The sequence below is a fragment of the Nematolebias whitei genome, chromosome 12, assembly GCF_014905685.2.
Source record: "Nematolebias whitei isolate Nwh7 chromosome 12, NemWhi1, whole genome shotgun sequence".
NCBI lineage: Eukaryota > Metazoa > Chordata > Actinopteri > Cyprinodontiformes > Rivulidae > Nematolebias > Nematolebias whitei.
This window is the reverse complement of record NC_056509.1, coordinates 39,945,150-39,970,241: the sequence shown is the minus strand read 5'-3', so window position 1 is coordinate 39,970,241 and position 25,092 is coordinate 39,945,150. Positions and strand designations below refer to the sequence as shown.

At 38.9% G+C, this 25,092-nt stretch overlaps 1 protein-coding gene across 1 annotated transcript in view; it reads left to right on the top strand.

Annotated features, from left to right (window-relative positions):
- Nucleotides 1-14,876, top strand: part of slc24a4b (solute carrier family 24 member 4b) — a 46,801-nt gene extending 31,925 nt beyond the window's left edge. The window contains exons 9-17 of the mRNA XM_037685568.1: nt 268-321; nt 5,346-5,497; nt 8,645-8,814; nt 8,991-9,132; nt 11,273-11,439; nt 12,554-12,668; nt 12,938-13,050; nt 13,163-13,228; nt 14,544-14,876. Coding sequence (XP_037541496.1) covers nt 268-321; nt 5,346-5,497; nt 8,645-8,814; nt 8,991-9,132; nt 11,273-11,439; nt 12,554-12,668; nt 12,938-13,050; nt 13,163-13,228; nt 14,544-14,693 — 1,129 coding nt within the window. The 3' untranslated portion in view covers nt 14,694-14,876. The remainder of the gene's footprint in view (nt 1-267; nt 322-5,345; nt 5,498-8,644; nt 8,815-8,990; nt 9,133-11,272; nt 11,440-12,553; nt 12,669-12,937; nt 13,051-13,162; nt 13,229-14,543) is intronic.
- The last annotated feature ends 10,216 nt before the right edge of the window (nt 14,877-25,092 follow it).

Sequence of the window (25,092 nt, the reverse complement as noted above, 5' to 3'; positions counted from 1 at the left end):
CAAGAGTCAGGGTGGCTTCTGGGTAATACCAGATGGCTAGGCCTCAGACTGACGAAGCCTCTTGGATGAGGGGCGAAACGTTTCTTTTTAACAAAAAAAACGAAGTCCAGATGACATGATTCAACCTTTCTTGTTGTTAATGGACTATAGAGGTTATCGGCAGTAGATGCACATTCAATAAATGAGTTTCAGTGACATCTAAATGTATATTTTAACTGTAAAATTTGAAAGGACCAGAGTTTAACTTGAGCTGTTTATCTCCATCAGGTGGGAGAGTTTAATACTGGTCGTCATGTACGCCGGATACATCCTCATCATGAAGTGAGTGCCGCACATTCTCCAAACGCCGTTGTTTGTTCATGTGAAATTATAACGAGTTCTGCTTTACTCCTGCTCACAAAAATATGCGAACTGAGTATAAATGGCCGTGCTCGCAAGAGGGCTCTGTTTCCAGCCGGAGGAGAGCATCCCATTTGTCTGCTGCCCAGAAGGAGCAAGTTTTCCACAGGATGACTTTTGTCATGTTGCTAACAAAATAAAAATATTGCAACGTTGGTGGGTTTTGAGTTTCACAGATTTTATTTTTGTAAACTATAATTTGAAGCTTTCTTTCTTCAACAAACCTTTTTTTTTTTTTAATCATTTGATTTGTTCAATGGGCACCAAACTGTTTGTACTTTAAAATAATTGAAGTCATAAAGGCTATGTGTTATTCCCAGAGATGGCACCCTCCATTAAGTTTAATTTCTGTAAGTCCAGACTGAAATAATGCCAACCATGCTGGTCTGCGCAGCTGATAATCTGTGCTACACTCAGCAGCAGCCTGCTCTCGCCACAATAAGAGTTTAATCTATTTTTTATTTTATTTTCCCCACCGCAGTGCCTAAGAGCACAGGCTTAACCGGATCACTCCTCTCCTTCCTCATTTGGACGAATAAATGCTTACTCTAGGATATTCAGTCATGTCTCCGCTTCTCCCAAAATATCTGCTGACAATTTTGGGTTGTTGGAGTCGAAACGGGCCAGTGTGGGTTTAATATAGCACAGTGAGTGCTCTGAAATGACCTTCTGGGACACTAATGCGAGGTAGTATTTCCCCATCCTTATCAAATGTGGCCAGATAAAAGCCAGGAATAAAATCTGGATCTTGTGGCCGTTCTATTTGCTTGCTAGAAATAACGCATCAAAATTGACGAGCTTGGCAAATTTTTATTGTTTAATCTATTTTGAGCCAAACGAATAAGATTATTACTCTCCCCAATATGTTCTTTTTAGCTTTGTTCACTGGACCACTATACTTGAGGGAGACCTTGATTAAGGCATGTAAACGGTTTGCATTGGTCCATTAGACGGGTTAGGATAGGTTTATTTGTCATGTGCAAAATCAACACAAGGTCAACAATGCAATGAAATGCTTATAACGAGAAGGACCATCTCGATTCACCAAAATAAAATGAAAAACTACAACAGCAAGACGAAATATCAAAGCATGCAGATGCAGCAAAAACACAAGTATTACTATAATACTAAAAATAAAAACAAGGCACCAAAGTTGAAAAAGAAATAAATCTACAGTGTGATTCGGTTAGCGGTGAGGTTCTTTCAACATCATGGTTCTGTTCTGTTAGTGGCACGGTCTTGTTAGCAGGTCCGGTCAGCAGCTTGAGAGTAATAAGGACCGCAGCAGCTGCCCTCACAGACCGCAGTCCAGAACCAGATCCAGCTGACCGAGAACATCCCAGGTTTCCCCGTGGAACCGAACGGGTCCGTACTGTGTGTGCAGGTAGATGGAGGATCTTGTTAGCGGGTCCAGTCAGCAGCTTTGTGAGGGCAGATGCTGCGGTCGTTACCACCACCGACTGCAGTCCAGACAATCGTAAAGGTTTAAACAAAAGGAATTTCTACTGCTTTACTACCTCAGTCTCCATGATCCTCGATCTGCCTGCACGGACCGAACTCTATGGAACAGTTCTGATCCACAAGGAAACCGTGGCTGTTCTGTGTGTGCCAGACCCATTACTGGAGGGCAGTCGTAGCAGTCATCTGTTGCTGCTGTCGTTATCATGCTGCTAACAAGACCACACTAATACCATGGTGCTAACTGTTGGATGAATTAAGTAAACTTTCATCATCTCTTTACTCAAACCGCTCCGAGGAAAAAAAAAATTAAACTGGTCTTGTAAGGGTAGTTTCATGAGGAAGCTTTCACAGATGCACCAAAGTTACACGCTTCAGTGAGAAGTTGTGCCGGACAGAGGCAGGGAAAGCTTTAATACATGTTGTCAGACAGACGAGGTCAAGATGACATCTGCTTTCCAGCTTACAGACAAGGAGGCCTTGGCGTTTATCAGAGAGGAGCCTGCTGTAGACGTATTTTTATTTTTGGCGCTTTGTTTTTGTTTTTGTTGCATGCTTTTTTGTTTTGCGATTTGAGACTGTTCTTCTCGTCCTGAGCATTTCATTGCATGATTGACCTTGTGTTGATGTGCATATGAAAATGACATATAAAGCTGAACCTACTTCTATTAACCAATTTAAAGGGAGGGTGCCCCAGAGTCCACTGAAAGTAAAGTTTGAGGCGATTCCATCCAAAGAGTAGCTCAGCTGGACTTGCACTGTATCCTGCACGTGTTCCTATAGAATTTGTAGATGCAAGATGATTTGACAAGAGAGATCTGTGTGAGTCGAGGTGTCCAACCCTGGTCCTCGAGGACCACCGTATCCTGCACGTTTTAAAGTTTCCTGCTCCAGCATACCTGATCTGAATTGGTGGGTGATTAACAAACATTTGCAGAACTCTGTGGTAATTAAACTATTGAATCAGGTGTGTTGGAGCAGGGAAATGAGAAGCCTTCAGGACTGTATCCCTCGAGGACCAGGATTGGACACCTCATGTGTAAAACCATTAAAGAACTAACTTGAACAAAGAAGAAGCCACCCAAAGGACCTGACTTAACCTTGTTAGACATTATAGAACTAATGTATCATTCTGCAACACTTTTTTCCTTTAATCCTTCATGAATTAAGCATTTTGCCATAGTTTTTCTGGCTACAGTGAGCTGCTGTTCTGTAGCTGCGTGGAAACAAATTCAGGTCCATTTTAATCAAAATATTGCCAGTTTCTCTCCGTCTACCAAAATGCACCTCGGCTCTAACGAGAACTGCACCCTTATGATGCAGCATTCTTTTGTAACTGTGGGTTTGCTTCTGATTTTAGCTGTGACTCACTGAGTTTTCATGGTTCAGGCTGATTTTTAGCAGTTGTGCACATGTGCAGACATTTTAGCTGCATGTTGTCGTGTCATGCAAGTTGAATGCATCTGTAACAGCTGTCAATCCAAACGGCACAGCTGGAGAAGCAGCTTCAGCTGTCACAACAAACGGCTGCATGCAGAAATTTAAGTTTAAAGGAGACTCTATGTGATTTAAATGACATATACTGTAAGTGTAACTAGAGCAATTGCATTTCCTGCAAAAATGCTGTGAACGCGTATTGCTTAAACTTGGCTTAAGAACAGCTAAAATTGGTTATAAACATTCTGAAATCTAGTTGAAATGAAAGAAAAAGCATAAGTTAGCAGAAAAAAACCGAACACATTTGCTGAAGTAGGTTTAAATAAGCAGAAATGAGCCCCCCCCAAAAAACAAAGAAATTACCTCAAAGCTGAAATTGGCAAAATAATAATTAAAAAATAAAGCTGAAAAGTAGCTGAAAAGACTGAATGAAGCTTAAATTCCCAGAAGGAAGTGGAAGGAGCTGAAATAAATTCAAAATGTGGAATTGGCTGAAAAGGCTAGTACAAAATGTCCAAATAGCAGCGGCAGAAAAAGCTGAAAAAACATAACAGAAATAAGCTGAAAGGAACATGAGCTGAAATTAACTGAAAATTTAATTGGGCTGAAAGTAGCAGAAATTACCACGCAAAACTTGTATTTATCTGAAAATGGCTTAAATTAGCTATTTAACCCCCTCCCCCGCCCGCTAAAAACTAGCTGAAAGGTAGAACAAGTTTAAATTGGCAGAAGAAATAAAACATGCAATTCCAATTAGGCTGAAAGAATCAAATGAGCACAAGGGAAATTATCAGGAAAAAATGCTTAAATTGGCAAACAAAAAACTGAAAAGTAACTTAAAGCATAAACAAGTTTGAGTTAACAGAAGGAAGTAGAGAGCACATTTTTGCTGAATTAGGCTGAAAAAAGTTAAAATAAGTGCAAAAAAATATGGAATTGGCTGAAAAAGCTAAAATTAGCATAAAACGGCTAAATGGCAGCTGAAATTGCAGAAAAAAACCTGAAACTTGTAGAAAGAAGCTGAAAGAAGCATAAGCTGAAATTAGCAGAAATAAGTTGGAGGTACAAATGTACTTAGCAGAAAGAATCTGAAAGAGCACAAAACAGCTGAAAACTCCCCCAGCTGAAATTAGCTGCAAGTAGCTGAAAAAGGTTAAATTTGCATAGAACTGAACCAGACCAAAATGTGCAAGGAGCAGGAAAAGGTTGTAAACTGGTTTAATGATTTCAAGGATGTTAAATGAGCTCAATTAATTTTCTGAGGGGGGAAAATGGCAGGAAAGGCTAAATATTCAAAAAGCTGAAGCTGCACAAATACAAAGTCATATCAGGATTTTCCTGAACGAGCTGAAAGTTTTTGATTTCTTGAAATGGCATAAAATGTGATCAGTTTTTCTTCCGTACATTTTTCGGCATCTCTCGTTCCACAGCAGTTTGAATGCTTCATAAACGTTCACACTGAAACCTGACGGACACGTGTATCTGACAGAAGCTAAATTGTTTTAATGTTAACACAATTCGACGCATTATGTTCTGGTTTGGTTTTGTTAAAAACTCAAAATGCACATCAAAGGAAAAGCAAAAAAACCAAAAGATAAAAAAAAAAAAAAAAAAACCTCTAAATCCCATCTCTCAAACGGTTCCTTAATATCAAAGAACTTTTTCCAGCTGTAATGTTTTCTGAAGGTGTCTGAAATGAAGCTGCTCGTAGAACGCTGCCCGTGTTACTTGTGATTACTGTGTTCAAAGGCGGCACCAGTTCTTTCAGCGTTTGAGGTCCATTTTTATGTAATTGCACTGAAATGGTCTCACTGAAGGAGTGGAGCAGAAAGCCTTGATTGTCCCCAAGAAACTTTTGGTTTTCTTTTGTTACAACAGAACAGCACATATATAAAGCTTATTTTTTTTAAACCACAGATGCTGTTGAAAAGTGAGACGTAACGAAGGATTACATTTTGAACATTTTGTTCCAACATGAAATGCCTGCTTAAAAAAAAAAAAAAAAAAAAAAGCTAATTGAGACTATTCAGATATTTTCTTTAATCTTCCAGATTCAACTCCAGCATGCAGCAGTTCTTCATGGGGAAGCCAAAGAAAAATGTGGCCAACGGTAACGCTGCGACCAGCAGTGAAATGGAGGACGGTAATGATTGTTTTGACTATGTTGAGGATGATGACCCGTCATCACCTTTACTCTCAGCAGGTAAGGTTAATCAGACGGGCAATGTTAAATGGAGAATTAAGTCAATTCTAAGCTTGTAGATGTTTTCTGAGGGTTCTGTGGATTGAATCTTTGTTCCTTTCTGCTGAAATAACCAAAACCGCTTCAGCTAATAACGTTTTGGGCTAAAACCTTTGTAACACATTAACATTTTCTCCATCTTGATATTTTGCAGCAGTATGCCGAAGTACATTTTCCTAGATTTAGATTTGGCATACAAGCCTAAATTTATTTTGTAAGTGAAAACATCATAGGACAGGGGTGTCCAAACATTTTCATATGTGGGCCAAAACTCCAGATGAAAGGACTCGTGGGCCACAAAAATGTGAATTTAACTCTACGTGAACAATATTTTGGAGAAGGGACAAAAGTTTTCTAATTTTGGTGGAGAAAGTTTTAAATTGTTGTAGATCCAAAACATTCTCAAACACTAAGCTTATTTATTTATTTTTATTAAAAAGGATTTGATTTGTTGGGTCTGTTTGGAAAGTTCATTTTAGTCTGTTCTCACAAACAAAAGTGAATTTTCAGTTAAGTGTCCTTTGTTTAAAAAAGGGTCAATCAGCCTTTTGGACCATCCATGGCCCAAAAGGCTGATTGAAGTTCTGAAAAATTGTCCAGATGTCGGTTGCTTCAACAGATTCAAAGGTTTGATCAAGTTGATGCAGATGTGAACTTCATTTGTGGGCCGCACAAAATCACCAAGGGCCACAAATGGCCCTCAGGCCGTGCTTTGATGTTGATGTCTCGTATGTAGATGTAGGCCTGTCGCGATAAACGATGCATCAATTAATCGCATAATTGAAAATTATTGACCTCATTTTCATTTATCGGCTTTATCATTTCTTCGTGTCTCTCTTTCTACTGAAGACACTGGATGACAAAAAGCTCAACTCTGGTGCTCTTCACTGACCCCTTTCTCTTTTCTTTTTAAAATCCATTTTAATTGTCAAATTGTTTTTTGGATCGTTAAAAGCTGCTAAGCCGAGAAGCTAAGCTACGAGCTAAACTAACAGGCCGACCTCAGGAAAAAAACTCTTGTCAAAGCTCCAAAATTAATGTTTGAAACGTGCCTTTTGTCTATAAAGTTTTTTTTCCTCTGCAAAAAGAAGCTGAGAACTTGTAAAAAAAATTTTTTTCTTCATTAAGATTTGTGAAAAATGCTATGCTAAAGAGCTCAAATCATAGAGCGTCTGCCATTTTGAGAACCAAAAAACCAGAACAAGAGGCGGCCCATGTCGCGTCAAGGGGCCTCCCTCCCATTTTTTCAAGATGCTGCTCGCTCCCTCACTATCCATCCTTGGGTTCAAACTATTATACTGCCATCCAGTGGTCAGAAAAAGGTACTACACACAAAAATTAACTTTTTTTTTTTTTAAATTTGACACTAATTACTAGTTGTCAAATTTCAAACAATATTATCGTTTAGCGCAATAATTGCCGAGACAATCACCAAGCAAAACTTATCGTGACAGGCTTATGTAGATGATGCCATGTTATCATTTAAAAAATGTCCAGTTTCCCTCTTGATTTATCAACTGTAACATTTAGCCCAGTTTTATGAATCATTATCCAAAAGTCTCCTTTCTGGTAGAAATCAGTAAAGGTTTTTGGTGCTTTGTACCATGAAGCGAAAATAAAAAATTATAGCCAAATGTTTGTATTTGGTTAATATTGCTCAGTTTGAGAAGGTTTTTCCTCTTGAACCTAAATAACATAAAAGATTAACGACTAATTTGCAGAAAGTCTGCATCAACCTCGTAAGCCTGCTTTCCAAATCATGCAATTCTTGAACTTCATTTGTGGGCCGCACAAAATCACTAAGGGCCGCAAATGGCCCTCAGGCCGTGCTTTGGACACCCGTGTCTTAGGATAATGTTTTGACTATATTAATCTTAAGACTTTTGATCTACTAAACCTATTAAAGCCTTATTTGTGTTAGAGTAGATTTGGGCTTTATTCCTTCTCAGCCCCCTCGTTCTGCCTCTCGGCTCTTAACTTCTAACATTTTGTAAAATCTTCTGGAAATCACAACCCTTCTCTCTGACTGCGTTAACATGCCTGTCTGTTTAGCCTTACTAAACTTATCCTTGCTCGTTGTCAACAGTGTTGTGCTGCTGTGTGCCAAATATTTTCTGCTTGCATACTACTTTTCCTTCTGCTGGTCTCTGGAGCGTAGACCTCCTCACTCCTGAAGTGGTAATGAATTTCACAAGAGAATGTTTTCTGCTGGCTCTGTTTACTTTGTTAATTTATGTGCATCAGTGCATGCATAATAAGTCAAATTAAGGCAGAGTTAGAACTAACAAGTGTACTGTAAAACTTGTTTATTCCTCGTACACTAGTTGTTAAAACTCGTTCCCACTGGCATCGCAATCGACAAAGACCCACCTCTTCATTTGGCAACTTTTTTAAATATAAGATTATGGTTCCAAGTAGTTTATTGATTCAGGATGAAACTTTATATTTTTCCCAGTCAGTTTCAGTACTTAAATATTTAGCTGATGTGTAAACTTCAAAGTTGCAGCAGGCAATTTGGGAATGCTATTTGAAGTTTAGTATCCTGAAATAACCCAAGCAGTTCAAAACACATTAACTAACCCTTATATGGATCCTTAATGGAGTAAATATGCATCAAACACTAGAAGAGTTCACCAATTTCAGAGCTCTTCACCCATCTAAAAATTTCAGTTGCATAACCACTGTGTTGAAGTTTTTAAAGATTGTCACGTGAGCCACATGTCGAGGCTTGTTCGTTTTCCGATTTCATAATTAAGTTCTAGAATATTGGAACGTCTGTTAAAACATGATAAATTTCAAAAAACTTTTACAATAACCAATAAAACAAATCAACTGAAGCTGCATGCAAATCTTTGACATGTCCAAAATAACAGCTATAACTTACTGTTTGGGGATAATTTAGTAATCTTTAAAGCATTCTGTCAATAAATTTTAGTCAAAATTGAAATAAAAGTTAAAAAAATAATAATTTAATTGGTGTGAAACCATAAGACCAGATTAGCCATTGGTGACACATAGATTGTGCAGATTTTAGCACTGTACAGTGTTGTAATTATGTTTGCATAATTATTTTTTTATAAAATCAAATGTATTGATCTGTCCCTTCAGTCAAGCCCAGCAAGCAGTACAGCTGTGGCTCTGTGGTGATGGTGGATGAGATGATGAATGCCAGCCCTTCAAAGTTCAGGTTTCCAGAAGCAGGTCTCAGAGTCATGGTCACCAGCCACTTTGGACCGAAAACCCGTCTGCGCATGGCCAGTCGGCTCATCATCACGGAGGTAAAGCAATCGTTCTTACTTCAGTCGACGGCTCTTTTGGAGTTGGCGAGCCTAAAATGAGTCTTGATGCTGTTTTTTCATCTGTCTGCAGAAGTGAGCTCAGTTTGAAACAGATTTTTATAGCGTGCTTTGCTCCCGAGTGCTTTGACTTAGGTAATTTTTTTTTTTTCTGAAAGCGCCAGAAGTTGGTGCAAGCATCCAATGGTGTGGAGACACAAGTGACTGATGGAAAGATTGAAATAGAGAACGGGAACGTGCCAGAGGACAAACCCACCGAGGCAGAGCAAAGTGAATCCATCTCTCCGTTTCACATCCCAAGTATGTGATTTTTTTTTTTTTTTTTTTTTTTTTTGTGTTCAATTGATGCATGTGTGGACGGATGCTCGAGAGGTGTAAAAATTAGATTTTTACATGTCGGCCATGTTTCAGAACCTGTCTTGCATTCCTCTAAGTACTAAATGGAAAAACCTGGGCTGTTCTGAGGTGTTTTCAGTTGGTTTCTTTTTGCTTCAGTAGTTCATATCTTCTCTCTCATGAACTAAAGATGCACTAATGATCATCTCTAGCAGCCCAGAAAGGTGCTGCCCTTGGAGACTGCTGTTCTGAAAAGACTGAAATGGATCAGACATGTATTGACATGGAAGAATTTCCTGTTGTATTACATGGAGCTGCTAAAGTGAAGCAGAACGTTTTTTTCTTTACGGTGAACAGTGAGTGCTGTTTGGATTAAAGCATTTTTCCTTTTGGTGGAAAATGACAAACGTGTTTATCCTGTTTTTGTACATACTAAAAAAAATGCACATTGCTGACATCACTCATGTCAAAGCTTTTTTTTTTTTCTTTGCTGCTTTTGCTGAGAAGGAATGAAGTTAAACCCGTCTTGGTCAAACCTTGTTACTGGCGTTGGGCTCAGTCTAGTGTGGTTTTTGTCACCCCCTTGTCTAAAATATTCTGGGAGGTAGATGGGGAGTAGCCAGCACCAGACCTGTATTCAGGCCTTTTGTTATAAAAGTGCAGGAAGTACAGCAGGTGACTGAATTTAAATACCTCGGAACAATAATGGACAAGTTGACTTCTCGGCCCAACACTGACTGTCTTTACAAAAAATCCAGACAGTGTCTCCTCCTCCTATATAAGCTAAGGAGCTTTAATGCTAGCAAAAATACCTTGCAACTGGTGTACAGGTCACTGGTTGAAACGGTGTTTCCTTTAATATTGTCTCATGGTATGGGAATCTTCTAGCCAGAGATTGGAATAAATTGTCCCAGGTGGTCAAACTAGGTAGTAAAATCACTGGTCAACAAATGCAACAGACCTGTACAGTCAGGCTCTAGAAAAAAAAAAAAAAGGCAATACAGGTTTACAATGACCCAGTTCATTCACTGCAACCATTATTCAGGTTGGTACCATCTGGCAGTCGACTGGTGGTTCCTCTGGTAAAGAAAAATGGGTAAAAGGTCATTTGTTCCCTCTGCTGTGATTGTTCTCAACAGTCCTATTTAAACGTAGCCTCGCATGACAAACCATTTTACGTTTTTATTAATCATGCATTATATTGGGTTGGCAACGCTTTTTAAAGTTTTATGGCATTTTTAACTTGTGGTGTTTTGCATGAAATGGATGTCAAAGATGAATCTCCATCTCATGAAATGTTATAGACGGGAAAGTTAAATTGATTGATTGTGCTCAGAGTAGATGTAAAAAATGACTTTCAGGCAGCTTGTACAGATATTCAGCTAAAGTTTGGTGGCACTGTTGACTGGGTTATAGCCATTTTTGTGTTTGATATCATCTGTGGCCTAAATCTTAAATCACTGACTTAAAAAGTTTATCAGTTATAGATAATAGATATACACCCAGTGATTACTTTCCAAGAGATTCTTAAACATCCCCACAGTGATTCCTGATGCATTTGTCTGACTGCGCACACAGAGGTAATCAAAAACATTATTTTTCCTTCAGTGGCAGGTGAGCTGCGTGTTTTGAAAAGGTAGAACTGTTAGTTTGGTGTAAAATGCAAATGCTGAATGTAAAGTGTAGAAAAACCATCATGGAGGTGGTCCAGAAATCAGGATGAGTAGATGTGCACCGCAGTGCTGACAGGTTGATCTGTTCAAGAATAGTTGTACACAACTGGCGTCATCAGCAGGACTTTAAATGAAACAAAGTTGAGCAGAAGTGCTTTAAACAGTTTAGTTGCGAAGTGTTACACGAACGCAACAACCTCCTTTTTAACTGTTCTATACTGAAGCTGATAACGGCTGATCGGCTGCAGTCTTCATTTTCTGCTCCATCTGTCATTTTACGAGACGTCTTTAGTATTCTCAAATGAAATGTCGAACTTCGCTGCACGTTTAAGAGAAAAATCTTATTAAAGAACTTGAATCCGAGTGAGAAACTGCTCTTCGTGCTGCAAAAACATAAGTGTGCTTATCTCAAGCTAATTGTTCTCCTGCAGGTGGAATTGGCAGCAAGGTGAAGTGGTTGATCTCATGGCCCCTGCTCCTTCTGCTCTACTTCACTGTCCCAAACTGTGCCAAGCCTCGCTGGGAGAAATACTTCATGGTCTCCTTCCTCCTCTCTACGGTCTGGATTGCGGTTTTCTCCTACCTAATGGTCTGGATGGTAAGCATGAAATGTATTTGGAAGGGATTTTTGCGTCTCTTAAATTCTTCACTTATTGCTCTTCCTCAGAATGAGTGAACATGGACACAAGACACCGGTTTGTTTTGCTTGATTGTGGTGCAGAAATGAACACTTCTTGTGCGGGGAAGAACTTTTCCATGTTTCTGTGAACACAATGCTGTTTTGGACTAAACAGTTTTTTTTGTTTGTTTTTAACTTTTCCGTTGTATTGGTATAGACTATTGCTTGATATACATTTTTTTATTTTGGTAGAAATGTAAATGCATTTGTTAAAGACAAAAATAACATGTGGCTTGTTTTCCAATATATGTATACATCTAGTTCTCTTTAAAAATAAAAATCGAACTATAAAAATTATTTAAATGAATTAATGGGGGATTTTGTGTAGATAAGTACAAAAGAGTTAAAAATAAACGGCATCTTACCTGCACAGGATACATTTTCTCTCAAGCCTGTTTAAAAGGAGATTTTCCCTTTAAGGCCCTGTCTTCAGTTTGCAGCTTTGTGCTCCTAAAATTCCATTTGCATTAGGATACAAGGCTGAAGAAACATCAACAAAAGTTGCTTTGATCGCCCTCAAACGATGACGTTTTCATGAATAGTCGAGTAAAAAATGAGATTCTGTATATAGATACTGAAGCCTGCCCATCTTGGGGCAGAGTCTGGTGTATTGCAGCACATTCAGTTTGAGGTGTGGTGGTGAACCAATATGAAATTTAAGTTTGACTAAAATCCACTTTTAGATTAATCTGAAGTTTCTCACTCAACATACGTTTCATTCAAACTCTCCAAATTGAGATTGCTCTTCTATTGAACTTATGAAACTGATTTCTGATAACTTATGCCACAGAAATGCTGTTGGTCAATTCCCTCTTTAATAAAAAGGAATAAAATATACTTTAGTGACATTTATGAGGGGAAATTCTAACATTTGTGTTCAGGTTTAGTCTGAGCTATAAGTAATGGATGTTTGAAAGTATTTGTCCCTGTAATGATTCCCTACCCCCCTAAGAGTTTCCATAAAAAAAAAAAAAAGAACCTTTAAACGAAGACAAAGGAGGAAACTGTGTAATCTTTGACTTTGGGGTTTCAGGTCACTATAATTGGCTACACTCTGGGAATCCCAGATGTCATCATGGGCATCACGTTTCTGGCAGCGGGCACAAGCGTTCCAGACTGCATAGCCAGTCTCATTGTGGCTCGGCAAGGTATAAGTTTACCACTTGAAAGGATTTTAATAATAGAAACTGTTCAGGTCTGCTGGGCTTTCCAAAGGATGTTAAGTGTTTTTACCCTTTTGATTCATTAGACTCTCAAATTTCTTCTGTACACATTTTATATTTCCAATACGTGTTCATAATTCAGCAGACCATTCAACAGTAACATAATTTAACAAGTTTATAAAACAATTTGCACTGATTGCAAATGGTTCAAATATAATCAGTTTGGTAATTTCTTTTTATAACTTTTGTTTCAGGTCTGGGCGACATGGCGGTGTCAAATACAATTGGCAGTAACGTGTTTGACATTTTAGTTGGACTTGGGGTTCCCTGGGCGATGCAGACCATGTGCGTCGACTATGGATCGGAGGTGAGTTAACATGTCGGACCGTACCATTTTTTTATCGAGAACCTGAAAAAACTAAAGTCTGGTATATTTTGTTTAATTAAGGAGCCTCAGGTATCCCTTGGTTTCGTTTCAGGTGATGATCAACAGTCGGGGCTTGGTGTACTCTGTGGTGCTCCTGCTGGGCTCTGTGGCACTCACGGTGAGTATACACTGGTTCAAGCTAAAGTAGTGCATGCTCAGTTTTTACAAGTAAAGTTTACTGCAGAGATGTCGTACAGCTGAAGTAAAGACTCTAGACCTAACTTTTACATCCACAGTGTGCATTCTACCTTGAATTGGTTCTCTACGGGTTTTTTAAACTGGCGTGTTATTTTTTTATTTTTTAACTGCTTAATGTTGGTCTAGTGGGGAAAAAACCAGTAAACAAATTGAAATAAATTTTACCCAACAAATGAACCTTTTTGCTTTGTCATAATTCAATTCAGTTTATTTATATAGCGCCAAATCACAACAGAAGTTGTCTCAGGGCACTGACCAGAAACATTCCCATACATACAAAAGCATTTGGTGGGGAAAAAAATAAATAAATTTAAGGAAGCCAGCACTCATTGAATCTTCACTTCATCGCAGTCTCACATCCTGAGCAAGCACAAAGGCAACAGTGGAAAGGAAAAACTCCCTTTAACGGGAAGAAACCTCCAGCAGAACCAGGCTCAGGACAAGCGACCATCTGCTTCGACCGGCTGGGTTTGAGAGGAACAGGAAGGAAAAGCAAATGAGCACAGAATGGCAGGGCCAGGTGTAGATGCAGGTGTACCTCCTATTGGAAGAAAGACAAAAAAAAAAAAACACGTCGAGGATAGAAACAATTACGAATACGAAACAAGTAGAAAGACAAAACGGGCAGCAGTGTGAAGAAATGTGGTCAGTTTGTCCTCCGGCAGTCTAAGCCTAGAGCAGCGTAACTAAAAGATGGCTCGGGAAACCCAAGTCGATCCTAACTATAGGATTTATCAAAAAGGAAAGACTTGAGCCTAATTTAAAAAATAGACCATGTCAATCTCACAGACATAAACTGGAAGTGGGTTCCACAAGAGAGGAGCCTGATAATCAAAAGCTCTGTCTACCATTCTGCGTTTGGAAACTCTAGGAACCACAAGTAAACCTGCAATCTGAGAGTGAAGTGCTCTATTTGGCACAATTAATCAATTTCAGAAACTTGTATCCTGGGATCCTCACCTCAAACCATAAGCAACTACTTCATTGAGTGGGAATAAACAGTAAGTCAACAGACGATTCATGGCCTGTCCGGTCTGCTCAAAGATTTTTTTAATTTACCTAATATGAAAATATTACAACTCTTAAGTTTTGATGCATTTTAAAATATTTGACTTCCTGCACAAAAACTAACTCAAATCTACTGCTACAAAATTATTACTGTACCAATTTTCACATTAAAATGGTCCATTGTTGTGTGCAGGACCAACCATTTTGCTTTGCTCGTGTGTGTGCAGGTGCTGGGGATCCATCTGAACAAGTGGCAGCTGGATTTCAAACTGGGGGTGTACGTCCTCGCCCTGTACGCAGTCTTTCTCTGCTTCTCCATCATGATAGAGTACAACGTCTTCACGTTCGTCAACCTGCCCATGTGCATGGAGGAGTAGAGCACAGCAGCATGCCTCGAATACCAAAACTTCAACGGCCCCGAAAAACGAACGCCCATCTTTTTTTTTTTTTTTTTTTTTTCGGAAAACTCTGGACCAATTTTCCTTCCTTGCTTGCGGTCTTTCTTTATAAATGTTTCTAAAAATGAATATAATTTTCTTAAGACTGTATGCTCTAATGTTGGCATCAACGGTGTCTTGAAAACGTCCTGTTGTCACAAAGAGCCGATCCTTTATCCCCGTTTGTTTTTCAGGCATATTTAGTCACTACTTCAGTTCCTCTTTATGCCTAACTTCCTACCCATCCAGCATGCCTTTTTGTGCGAGGGCGACCTCCAGAATCTCAAGTGCCCCTGCTAATTGGTGTTTTCACTGTTCACATCTTAAATTTTCTACCATTAATTCTAAAGCCTTTTCAAAAACTAAATTGGTGAAGGAAAAGGCGTCCTGCAACAAATCCTTATTGAAATCCCAAAAGAATAGAAAGTTAAGAATTCTACAAAGCACTTTTTCCTCTTTTAGCCCAAAATAGAAGGAGTGGTGGGGATACAGGTCTCCTTTAGCTTGGACCTGTCTCCCATGGCATGGCCTCAGAAAACAGGGAGCAGATTCTTGATGCTTTACTTCCCCCTTCTCTTGCCCTGTGGAGCTCCAATCATGGCCGGCCAGATGAAATCTGCTTCGTTTTTCTTAAAAGAAGAAGAAGAAAAAAAGGACCTTTAGTCTGGACACTTTAAGATGCATTGCAGTATGGCTCAGCTGACTGATGACATTATGCATCTGCACCAGTGCACAATGTAAATTTGTAAACACTTTATTTTGTATTTATTTTTTCAAAAAGTAGTTTTGTCTAGTTTAAAATATAGAGAAGAGTTTATTGCTTATATGGGACATTTGCTTGTCTTTTACACAAAAAAAACCCTTGATTGCACATGAAAACGCTTTCTTGCTTTGACAAATCCAGCGTAATCTTCAGTCTTTGAGTTAATTTTCTTCAGCACAAGATGAACGAGGGAGGAGGCTCCGTCTGATGGCTGCATCTCATCTCTCATCAGAAGAGTGCGTTTTCATTTTAAGGTGTGATGGTAGATGCTCAGCAAGTGCAAAGAAACCGGACGACACTCCGTGAGGTCTGGGATGCTCTCCGGCCAGCAGGGGTCGCTGCAGCTCCTGCTGGTGCAGAAGAGGCAGCTTTATCAGGAGAACAGGAGGAAGAACTTCAGGAGGTGATGGGCTCTTTATTTTTTTGGTTTTCATTGTATGTAGATATTGCACTTTAACAGCCATCCTCTTATTCTGAATCAACTAGTGCTTCCTTCTGTGCGTTTGTACTTTCAGTGTAAGTGTGTGCGTGCGTGAAAGTGTGTGTGTGTGCGTGCGTGCGTGTGCTCCTTTTTGGGCTCATGTTTCTGAAAAGACTGGAACCTTATTAACAATGTGAGCACACCTGTCTCTGTCTGCAGTGCATGCTGGGACAGTAAAACAGCTCCTCCTCCAGAGCACAGCAAAATGCTGAGGGCTACTATGGCGGTTTCCATGGATACTGCCTAGTCCACTTTAAATAATTAAATAAAAAAGCAGCTTAAGGACTGCAATCCAGATGTTTTGACATAATGCAAAAATGCCCATGTGGAGTCGACAAGTGGGGGGCGGGGGTGCAGAGACTAAAGTTAAGCTTGTGTGAATGTGCAGAGTGTTTAAGTGTTGAAACTTATCCCCCCCTCGTCGTATTGTTGGCCAAAAGGGGGGCACTTGTATATGCAATCTAAATGTATAAAATCTGTGACAAAGGCCCCCGCGAGGTTGCCATATAAAGATGGGGGGGGGCATCCCATGGAGATGTGATGTCGCTTTGTCCAGTGATGTATGAGCTCACACGTGTGCGACAGCAGAGGAACTGTGCGTAGAAGAATGGACGTAGGAGCAGTGGCTTTGAGAATTTCATCTCCAATTTTTATTTCTCCTCCTCCACTTTTGCACAAGGGCATTAACGACCTGTCGGCCCCCCGCTGAAGGAGCAGAGGGGGCATGACTGTACATGACTTAACTGCCCTCTGGACTCTTACATTTTAATAAACTGGAGAGCAGACTTAAAAGAAAACTTTCAAACTGTGGAACCCTGAGCTCTAGGGCTGTGTTCACCGGAGATCCTGCAGGGCCCACAGACTCCTCCACACCCTGTTTAGTTACAAAACGTGCAAAGCTTTTTACATGGGTTTTCTACAAAAACAAAAAATACAAATAAAAATGCATGTCGTTTGATTTGAATGTTCAGAAATGGGGGGGTTGTTATTTCTTGACAGTAACGTGGCAGCTGTCAGAGGTTTAAACAGCGCTTTTTGTCCTAATCATATCAACAATTGCACTTTTCGTTACAAAGTCACTTTGGAAGAGAACGGGAGAGAGCTTTGATGCCACATTTGTCGTGGCTCTGCACACGTCCAGATTGTACGGACATCCTGTGTACAAAGAAGCCCACACGCTTGAAGGACACACTTTAGGAATGGCAGTTTGACACGAGAGGACCGGTATTTATTGACTGAATGCGACCTGATGCACTGTGAGCTCAATGTGATGTTTGGAGTTGTTTGTCAAAGAGTAATAAATGATCAAAATATATTTAATGTAAAGTTAGTTACTATTAAAAAAAAAATAACTGAAGACATCTGTATAACTTCAATGAATGTATTGTCTTGCTATACTGGACATATCCAACCAATGCATTTTACTGTAAAGCAATAATGTGAAGAAAAAAAAATTAAATGGAAAAGAAACTCCTGTTTTGTCTCAAATGTGTGAAGTCCTTTTATTTCTACAAATATTTTCATGAGTAAGTTCTGTTTGGTTTGGTTTGCTAACACGAGTATTAAACCAACTTTTCCACTTTGACATTACCTCATTACCTGCTTAAGATCCCAATCTTTTAAAAGTATAATGTACAGATGTCTGTTTTTAGCTGTGGGCTTGTCCAATGGCATCTTCAGTAGATCATAAAATTCAGATTCTTTAACACATCCACATGTCCAGTGGAACATTTTAATAATTTATCATTATAATTACATTTTTTTTTAATTTTTTTAATTTTACCAGAAATTCAATCTAAATGCTTGTCATTTTATAGAAAAGCTCTTGTAGACCGTTTTTCAAGGACACAACTGTTAAAAATTGCCATCACTCTCTCACTTTGTTGATAGTCCCCGCCCCCCCAGTGACAAATTTGAGCATTTTCTTTGTACTGCAAACTCTTTAAGGTCTCATGTCAAGAGATATTGAGGTCTGGACTTTGACGTGGCTTCTGCAAAACGGTCACCTTGAATAACAAACTCCATGCTCGATAATCCAGGTATACAATCCAACATTTTTCAATCGGGTCATCTGGACGGTTTCTTTTTTTTTTTTTTGTGCTTAAACGTTTCGCCTTCGATCCGGAAGGCTTTGTTTTCAACCAGTTTGACACGACTATCAACAAGGAAGAGGGCTGGCAATGGAGGGGCCGTACCAAAGAGACCATCTTATCACAAACAAAACTGGTTTGTTCCACTTTAAAGTAAGCTGTTGGGGGAAGAATCAGTTTTGCGTTGTTTCCTTGACTGATGAAGCCTTCTGGATCGAAGGCAAAACATTTCAGCACAAAAACACTGTCCAGATGACCTGACTGAAAAATGTTGGAGTCACCTTGAATATTTGTTTTATGCTGGGTAGAACAATCGAGACCCTGCTGGAGATGGGACTAAACACTGAAGCCTTTCCAGGGGTGGCAAACTCGTTTATAAAAGAGGGGTCAAAATAAAACCTTTCTCAAACAAAGGGCCACTTTCAGAATCTACATTAACTCAAGTTGATACCAAACATGTTTTCTTGGTTGCAGGTTCCTCGAGAGTTTGGTCTCATTTGACGTCTTCTGCTGCACTTTTGACATAATCGGATAACGGTATTTTTCGGCCTATAAGTTGCAGCGTTTTGCATAATTTACATCCTCTGTCTCTTATACACCCAAGTGACTAGTTTTATTTTTTCCATATTTATAAACCAATGTTTGGCTAATATATATTTTTCCATTCATTCTGAAATTGAAAATATTGAACACTGCTATTTTCAGTTGCTAGATGGTACTCCGATATGGCATGCCGTTGTGTCATGTAACAGGTAAAAGTGGCTATTGACAATCGGCTTGCCATACACTGACAACTTTGTCCTGCTCTGGGATCATGCCTGGAGAAATCGTCAAATCAGCTTAATTTCGCTGCACCGCCCTGGCGAAATACAGCTAATTTGACCATTGAAGTGCATTTATTAAGTAAAAGTTCAACAGACACAACCTTGTTATAATGTCGAGTAAACAAATAGTTTTTAGGTGCTTGTTAAATTTCAAAGAAATGCACAGCGTTCCTTCCTGATTTTCTCCCTCTGCGTGCACACGACGCACCGAGGCAGAGAATACTTTTGAAATGCAGCAGATTTGATTGTCAAAGTGCATTTATTAAGGAAAAGTTGAACTGAGATGCACCTTTGCTAGAATTGCGAGCAAACTGTTAATCTTGTTGAATTCTTGTTGAAGTCCTCCCGTGCACGCTCCCGTGTCGCCATTTGGCAGCCAATCGATTTTTGGCACACCAGCTCACATTTCCTGGTTGTTGTCAGCAGTGACTCATAATAGATGCAACATATTAATGTATTTTCCACTTTCGGACGTATTTAGACTGATGTGACTTATACGGCAATGCGACATGTATGACGGAAAATATAGTACTGTAAAAATTCAAGTGATAAAAGAAATTTACGGTAACGTGGGGCCAGATAAAATGTTGACTAGGGCCACATTTGGCCCCTGGGCCTTGAACTTGACAGGTGCTTTAAACTGGGTTCCCTCCAGTGGCTGCAGTAAAGTCCTGCCCCTCCAGATAAATAAATGGGACATTATTCTAAGTGTGTGCGAATAATTAACACTTCAGCTACCTATTCAGTTATTTTTTTGATTCGCACAATTGCTGCTTTGTGTTCAAACGTGTATTTTTAAAAAATTTTTAATGACTTTGGTTTCAATCAAGGGTTACGTGTTATTACATTTGGACAGTGACAGCGAGTTACAGTGTGTAGGCTGGGGACATGGGACTTTACCTCAAAACAAAGGTCCAATGCACAAGCTTTGGTTCCAAAGTTACACGGCCGCTCTTAAATAGACATTTTGTCTTGAAGTTTGGACAGTGGAGGTTAATGGATTATTTTTTCCTCACTGAACTACGAGCGAGCTACACCTGGAGAAAGAGGTTTCCACTTACTTCACTGTATGGAAAATCTCCAATAATTATAATCCACGTTACATTTAAAATGAAGTAACTTGTTTTAGCTGATGAATGTCACTGTTGCAACTAAATGATTCAAAACAGCAGTGTGTGTGAGTGTAAGAGTGTGTGAATGAATGAATATTGCTCACATTTACTATTAGTTGCATTTTTTCCCAACACTGATTCTTTATATTTACTAAAGGGAGTGGTGGTGCAGAGACTAGGAAGGTTTCCGGTTTTCTACTCCCTGCACCGACATCAAAATGTGTGTAGGAAAGGTGAAGCACCCTCATTTGCTCCACTCTGGGCCCTTGAGCAAGGCCGTTAACCCCCACCATCTGCTCCCCTGGGTGCCCTAGATGGCAGCCATGCTCCTCACAGAGGGCTGTGGTAGCTCAGTGGTCTGTGTTTGCATTAGGAATGGCGTCCGGTGTAAAAAAAAAATATATTGCTAAGTCTTTGTGCAAGTTACAGTAGTTTGCTGTGGTGACAACTGGAAGAAGAGCAGCCAAACGAAGAGGAAAAACAATTTTAATGCATTAAATACTGGATAAAATAATTTCAAGTGAAGACAAATTTGCATAAAACTTGTATATACTATAGGCAGTATTAACTTTCAGTTATTTGAAGGTAATTTGAAATTATTCAAATGCAAAACTTTCAATAAAGAATAAAAAACTAAATGTTATCTGAAAAAGTTTTATTTTTCCTTTTTTGGAGTAAGTTTTTCTGTAAAATAAGAGCAGCATACAAATATGCTGATGTAAAGATGCTACAATTTAAACTGTACTAGGATTGCATTTGGATGGTAGATTCTCAGCATAATCCCTTCACTCCTCCAATGATATAATTACATTAATAAAACTCCAAAGATTCATATTAATTGAAACGCTGCCCTGCTCCACATAAACAGATTTTTTTTTTCGTGGTTTCCTTCTGATTCATTGATGGAAGACTTAATTAGCTCAAAGTAACGGCACTGGAGGACAACTTTCAACTTGCTGACTCAAATTTTTACTTCAACTAACTGCCAGAGGAATTCAAAATTTGGTACAAGCAGTTTTTAAGATGAGTTATAAATCTTTCTTGGTGAAATGAGCCTCGGGGTAAAGTTAATGAGTTTGATGTTCCCCTCCTGCCGGTCTGACTTGTCGCAGCAGCTGCAATTAAGCCGTTTTCAGGAAAAGGATTTTTATTTTTTTTTTTTAAATCAATGTTTTCAGGGCATGTGGCTTCAATGCGTCTCAAGTTTATTTCTTCTTTGCATGACGTGTTTAAGTTTCACTCAACAGAGGACGGTTATATTAAGTCAACACACAAAGCACTGCAACATTTCTGGACAGCTGTGGAAAAAGTGAACAAATCAGAAATAAAGCATCCCAGCAGCTAAAGGTCATTCACGTATGGAATGACTTGCCTGCTTAAGACTATTTTCTGAGAAGTTGTAGCCATTTTATTTGGGCATTATAAACAAAACAATTCCATGCATTATTGCAATAACTAACTTTAATCACATGTTGGGGATGACTCTCAGATACTGACAAAGTGTAGCTCAATATCTGTAAAGCAGACTAATTTAGAAATGTGTTGTAGATGTACATCCAATGATTACTTTCTGAAGATTTCATCAATTTGTACATAGGTTTATTTTGCTAACACAAAGTTAACTAATAGTTAGTTGCATGCAGTTTGAAAAACAGATTTTACATCATCGTGCTCAGTTGAGGATGACCCTCGGCTATTAACAGATCAAATTTTAGCTCATTGTTTATAAAATTGCCTGTGTTATGTTTAAAGCTATACAAGCTCCGCTTACAGTTTACAGTATTTGTTTTTGGGGACTGCCATGCAAATGCATGGCAGGCACCTATTATTCTACACCTCGGAAGTGAGTCTACATTTCTATCTCCATTATTGCGGCCCGAACCACAACATCTACCCCCACAAGTTATATCAGAACGACTGGCTCGGGCCCGTGATGTGTGCTATTACTTGTATTGGCATTTCGAGTTACCATGGTGAAGTAATTTGCGAACAAAGACGCAATATTTCACCAACTCCAGAAACTAGTTGGTGACTGCCCACTTATTATTCTACACCTGAAAAGCGTATATTTTTCAACATTAATGCAGCCCAAACCGCAAAATGGACCCCTACAAAAGTTATATCCAAACGACCGGCCCGGCTCCGAGATGTGTGCTATTAATTTTATTGGCAATTGGCGTTACCTTGGCGACATATTATGCTAATGAAAATGACAAATTTCCCATAGGAAATTAATAGAACACTTTTCAAAGAAACCGAGTAACGTCTGGAGCCATTTTGGTTCAACATGCATGGAAGCACCTATGATCACTTATTATTATTATTAATTAGTAAAAAATAATTAACTTAAATTAATGATTCATTTTAATAATTACAAATAACATTAATAATTATTAATAATTTGTATTTAATATGACTTAATATCAATATTATCAAATATATTAAGTTTCTAATAATAATTGAATAGCCTATTATTAATTAATTATTAATATGATTAAGTGTTAATAATTTATTAATAAATAGGCAGTCCCCGTCAAAGTTTCTCCAGGAACTTTCAAGTTTAATAATTGCAATTTACACCAAAAGTTGGAAACGTGTAAAGACGTTTCCTTCCAGCAGGGGGCAGTGTTGCCACATGAATCTTTTGTTAGTACCCAATGTCTCTGTTCCAGCTGAAGATGAACTGAAACTGGAGCTCCTTTTACCCCTAAGAGTAAAACTCAGGCTCTGAGTTGTGGTTTCAAATATCAAGGGGGAAAGAAAGTCGAGCAATGATGAGAAATAATGATTTTGATATTTCACAAAAAATAAACAACCACCTGCAGATAATTTATTGACTGACGTCCATCAGTCAGAGGGGCAGCCGTCTGGGGAGACCAGCATGGACCAAACCAGCTGCTGGTGCTTCTCCCTAACGAGCCACCCTCTGAAGTTAACAAGCGTCACTGTCCGTCATGATCTTGTGCACTGATGACTCGCCTTCCTGCCCCACTAACAAGCCTGTTTGGGTACCAACTGTGTGTGTTCTGTGATCGCTGGCTTAGCCACCACATTTGTTGGACCACTTTTCGAGAGGAGCCCCACGCAGCCTGGCCTTGTAACATATCCCCGCTTTGAAAAGTTTGTCTCATCACCCACCTCCTCCACAGTGTTATAGTTTGGGGACGCTTTCTCTCCTTGTTTGTGTCTTGCCAGTATAGTTTTGACACTTCTTTGCTGTTTGGGTAAATTGCTGTGCTGCAGTGATGGATGGTGAGGAAACTGGGTTGCTGCTGCTTGCTCCAGTCCTTCAGCACGGAGTGTTGTGCGTTGCCCCTAAAATAACTTTGTTGTTCTTTACATGGTAGAGTTTAGCTGCCATGCTGATGATTTTGAAGCACCACCTCTGGGATTTTTGCCTCTCCTTCAGATTTATAAGCGTTTATGGGGCTAGAATTAAATACAAGAAGTATATTCTCTTAGAAACAACCTCACTGTGAAAAATGTCTTGTTCTGGCAGGTCTCCACCTATGAAGGGGACAAAAGAGGATCATTTGCATATCATTCAGAGAATGGTTGAAATTGTTCCGTTTTTTTGGGAGATAATTGCTGTCGAGGGAACGTGTATATACAAGTATGCATGCATCATATCTTATGAAATTAATATAGACTTTATAAACTTTTCTACCCCTTTACTGTTATTGTGAATATTAAATGTTTCCATGATTTTCCTCTATCAGTCTTGATGCGACGGTCGGTAAAGAGACGGCAAAGAGATCTTTTTTTTTTTTTATGCCCAAGGTTTGACTGATATAGTAGACACAGTGATGTGTTCCTAGAGAGTCCTTGAGATGTTCTCGTCTTCTGCAACTCCCGATCGTTTCTGTGCACAGCTGCTTTGATGACAGCTGAGCAGAACGGTGGGAGGGGGAGGAAAACGGGCACCTAGGAGTCTGTAAACTAAGAGCTTATATGAAGGGAAGCTCAGGACGGGTCAGAACCTCAGGCAGGTGAAGGCATTGATGAGTGTGTACTTGTATCTTCTGTGATTGTTAACTGTTCTACAAAGCTTTGTAATAAATCTGGAAGAAATCTACACCTAATCTTTTGTGAGGCCGTTTTTTTCCATGACAGTTGCTATTATGTATTTTGCAATTCTTTAGTTGTATATTTATTAATTGATTTTCTTTAACTTCCCCATAGAAATACATTGAGATCTCTTCAATTCCTTCAGAAACATTGTTTTAGTTGAAATCTGCTTCAAGATTCTTGTTCTTCTTTTGTCCTCTGTGACTTTTTGCTTTTAGCTAGCTTTACTTTGGCCTTCAGCTAGCATTTTGCTATATTTAGCTTTTCTAGTCTTTAGCTTCCTTTTAGCTGTAGAAACTCAGTGTCACCTTCTGTAAAAAGTTTAATTTAGCATTTAGCACTCGGCATTAACTGCATTTTAACAAAACGGTCAACTTATGCAAGTTCATGTCTTTTTGTTTTTGTTTTACAGATGGAAAAATTAAAGTTTTAGTAAATGGCAGTGAGTATTTTTGTTGTTGGTGAGAAATCAGATTCTTAAGACACAGCCTGAAAAGTGGAAGCAGTTAAGCAATTTAAAGTTTGACTTCAAAGAATAGTTTTCTGTATTTTTAGTGCTAACCATCTTTATCATCAACCACCAAAGGTGATGTTTTGTTTTGTGTGTCCAGGTGTGCGTTAATTTGTCTTGTGGAGATAAACTTGGAGGTCTGAACACCTTGTTAACATGTGTGCAATCAAAATAATGAATGCGAATCGACCTCGATCAAAGGAATAATGGTTCTTAGCAATGTTGTTGTGTTCCCCCTCACTTGAATAGAAAACCACAAAACCTAGTCAAAGTTACAATTCTGTAATGTTTATTTTCACGTATGTGAACAATGAACAGTGTGGAATTATGGCAAGTATGAAATGAGTGCATAAACCAGTAGTATTATTTCAGAAAGTGAATGGCGTAGTTTTATCTTTGAGGAGAGATGTTATTCACATTAAGAACTAATGTTAAAATTTATGTAAACAAACATGAAAATAACTTTTCTTGCCATTTTTACTGATTTTGA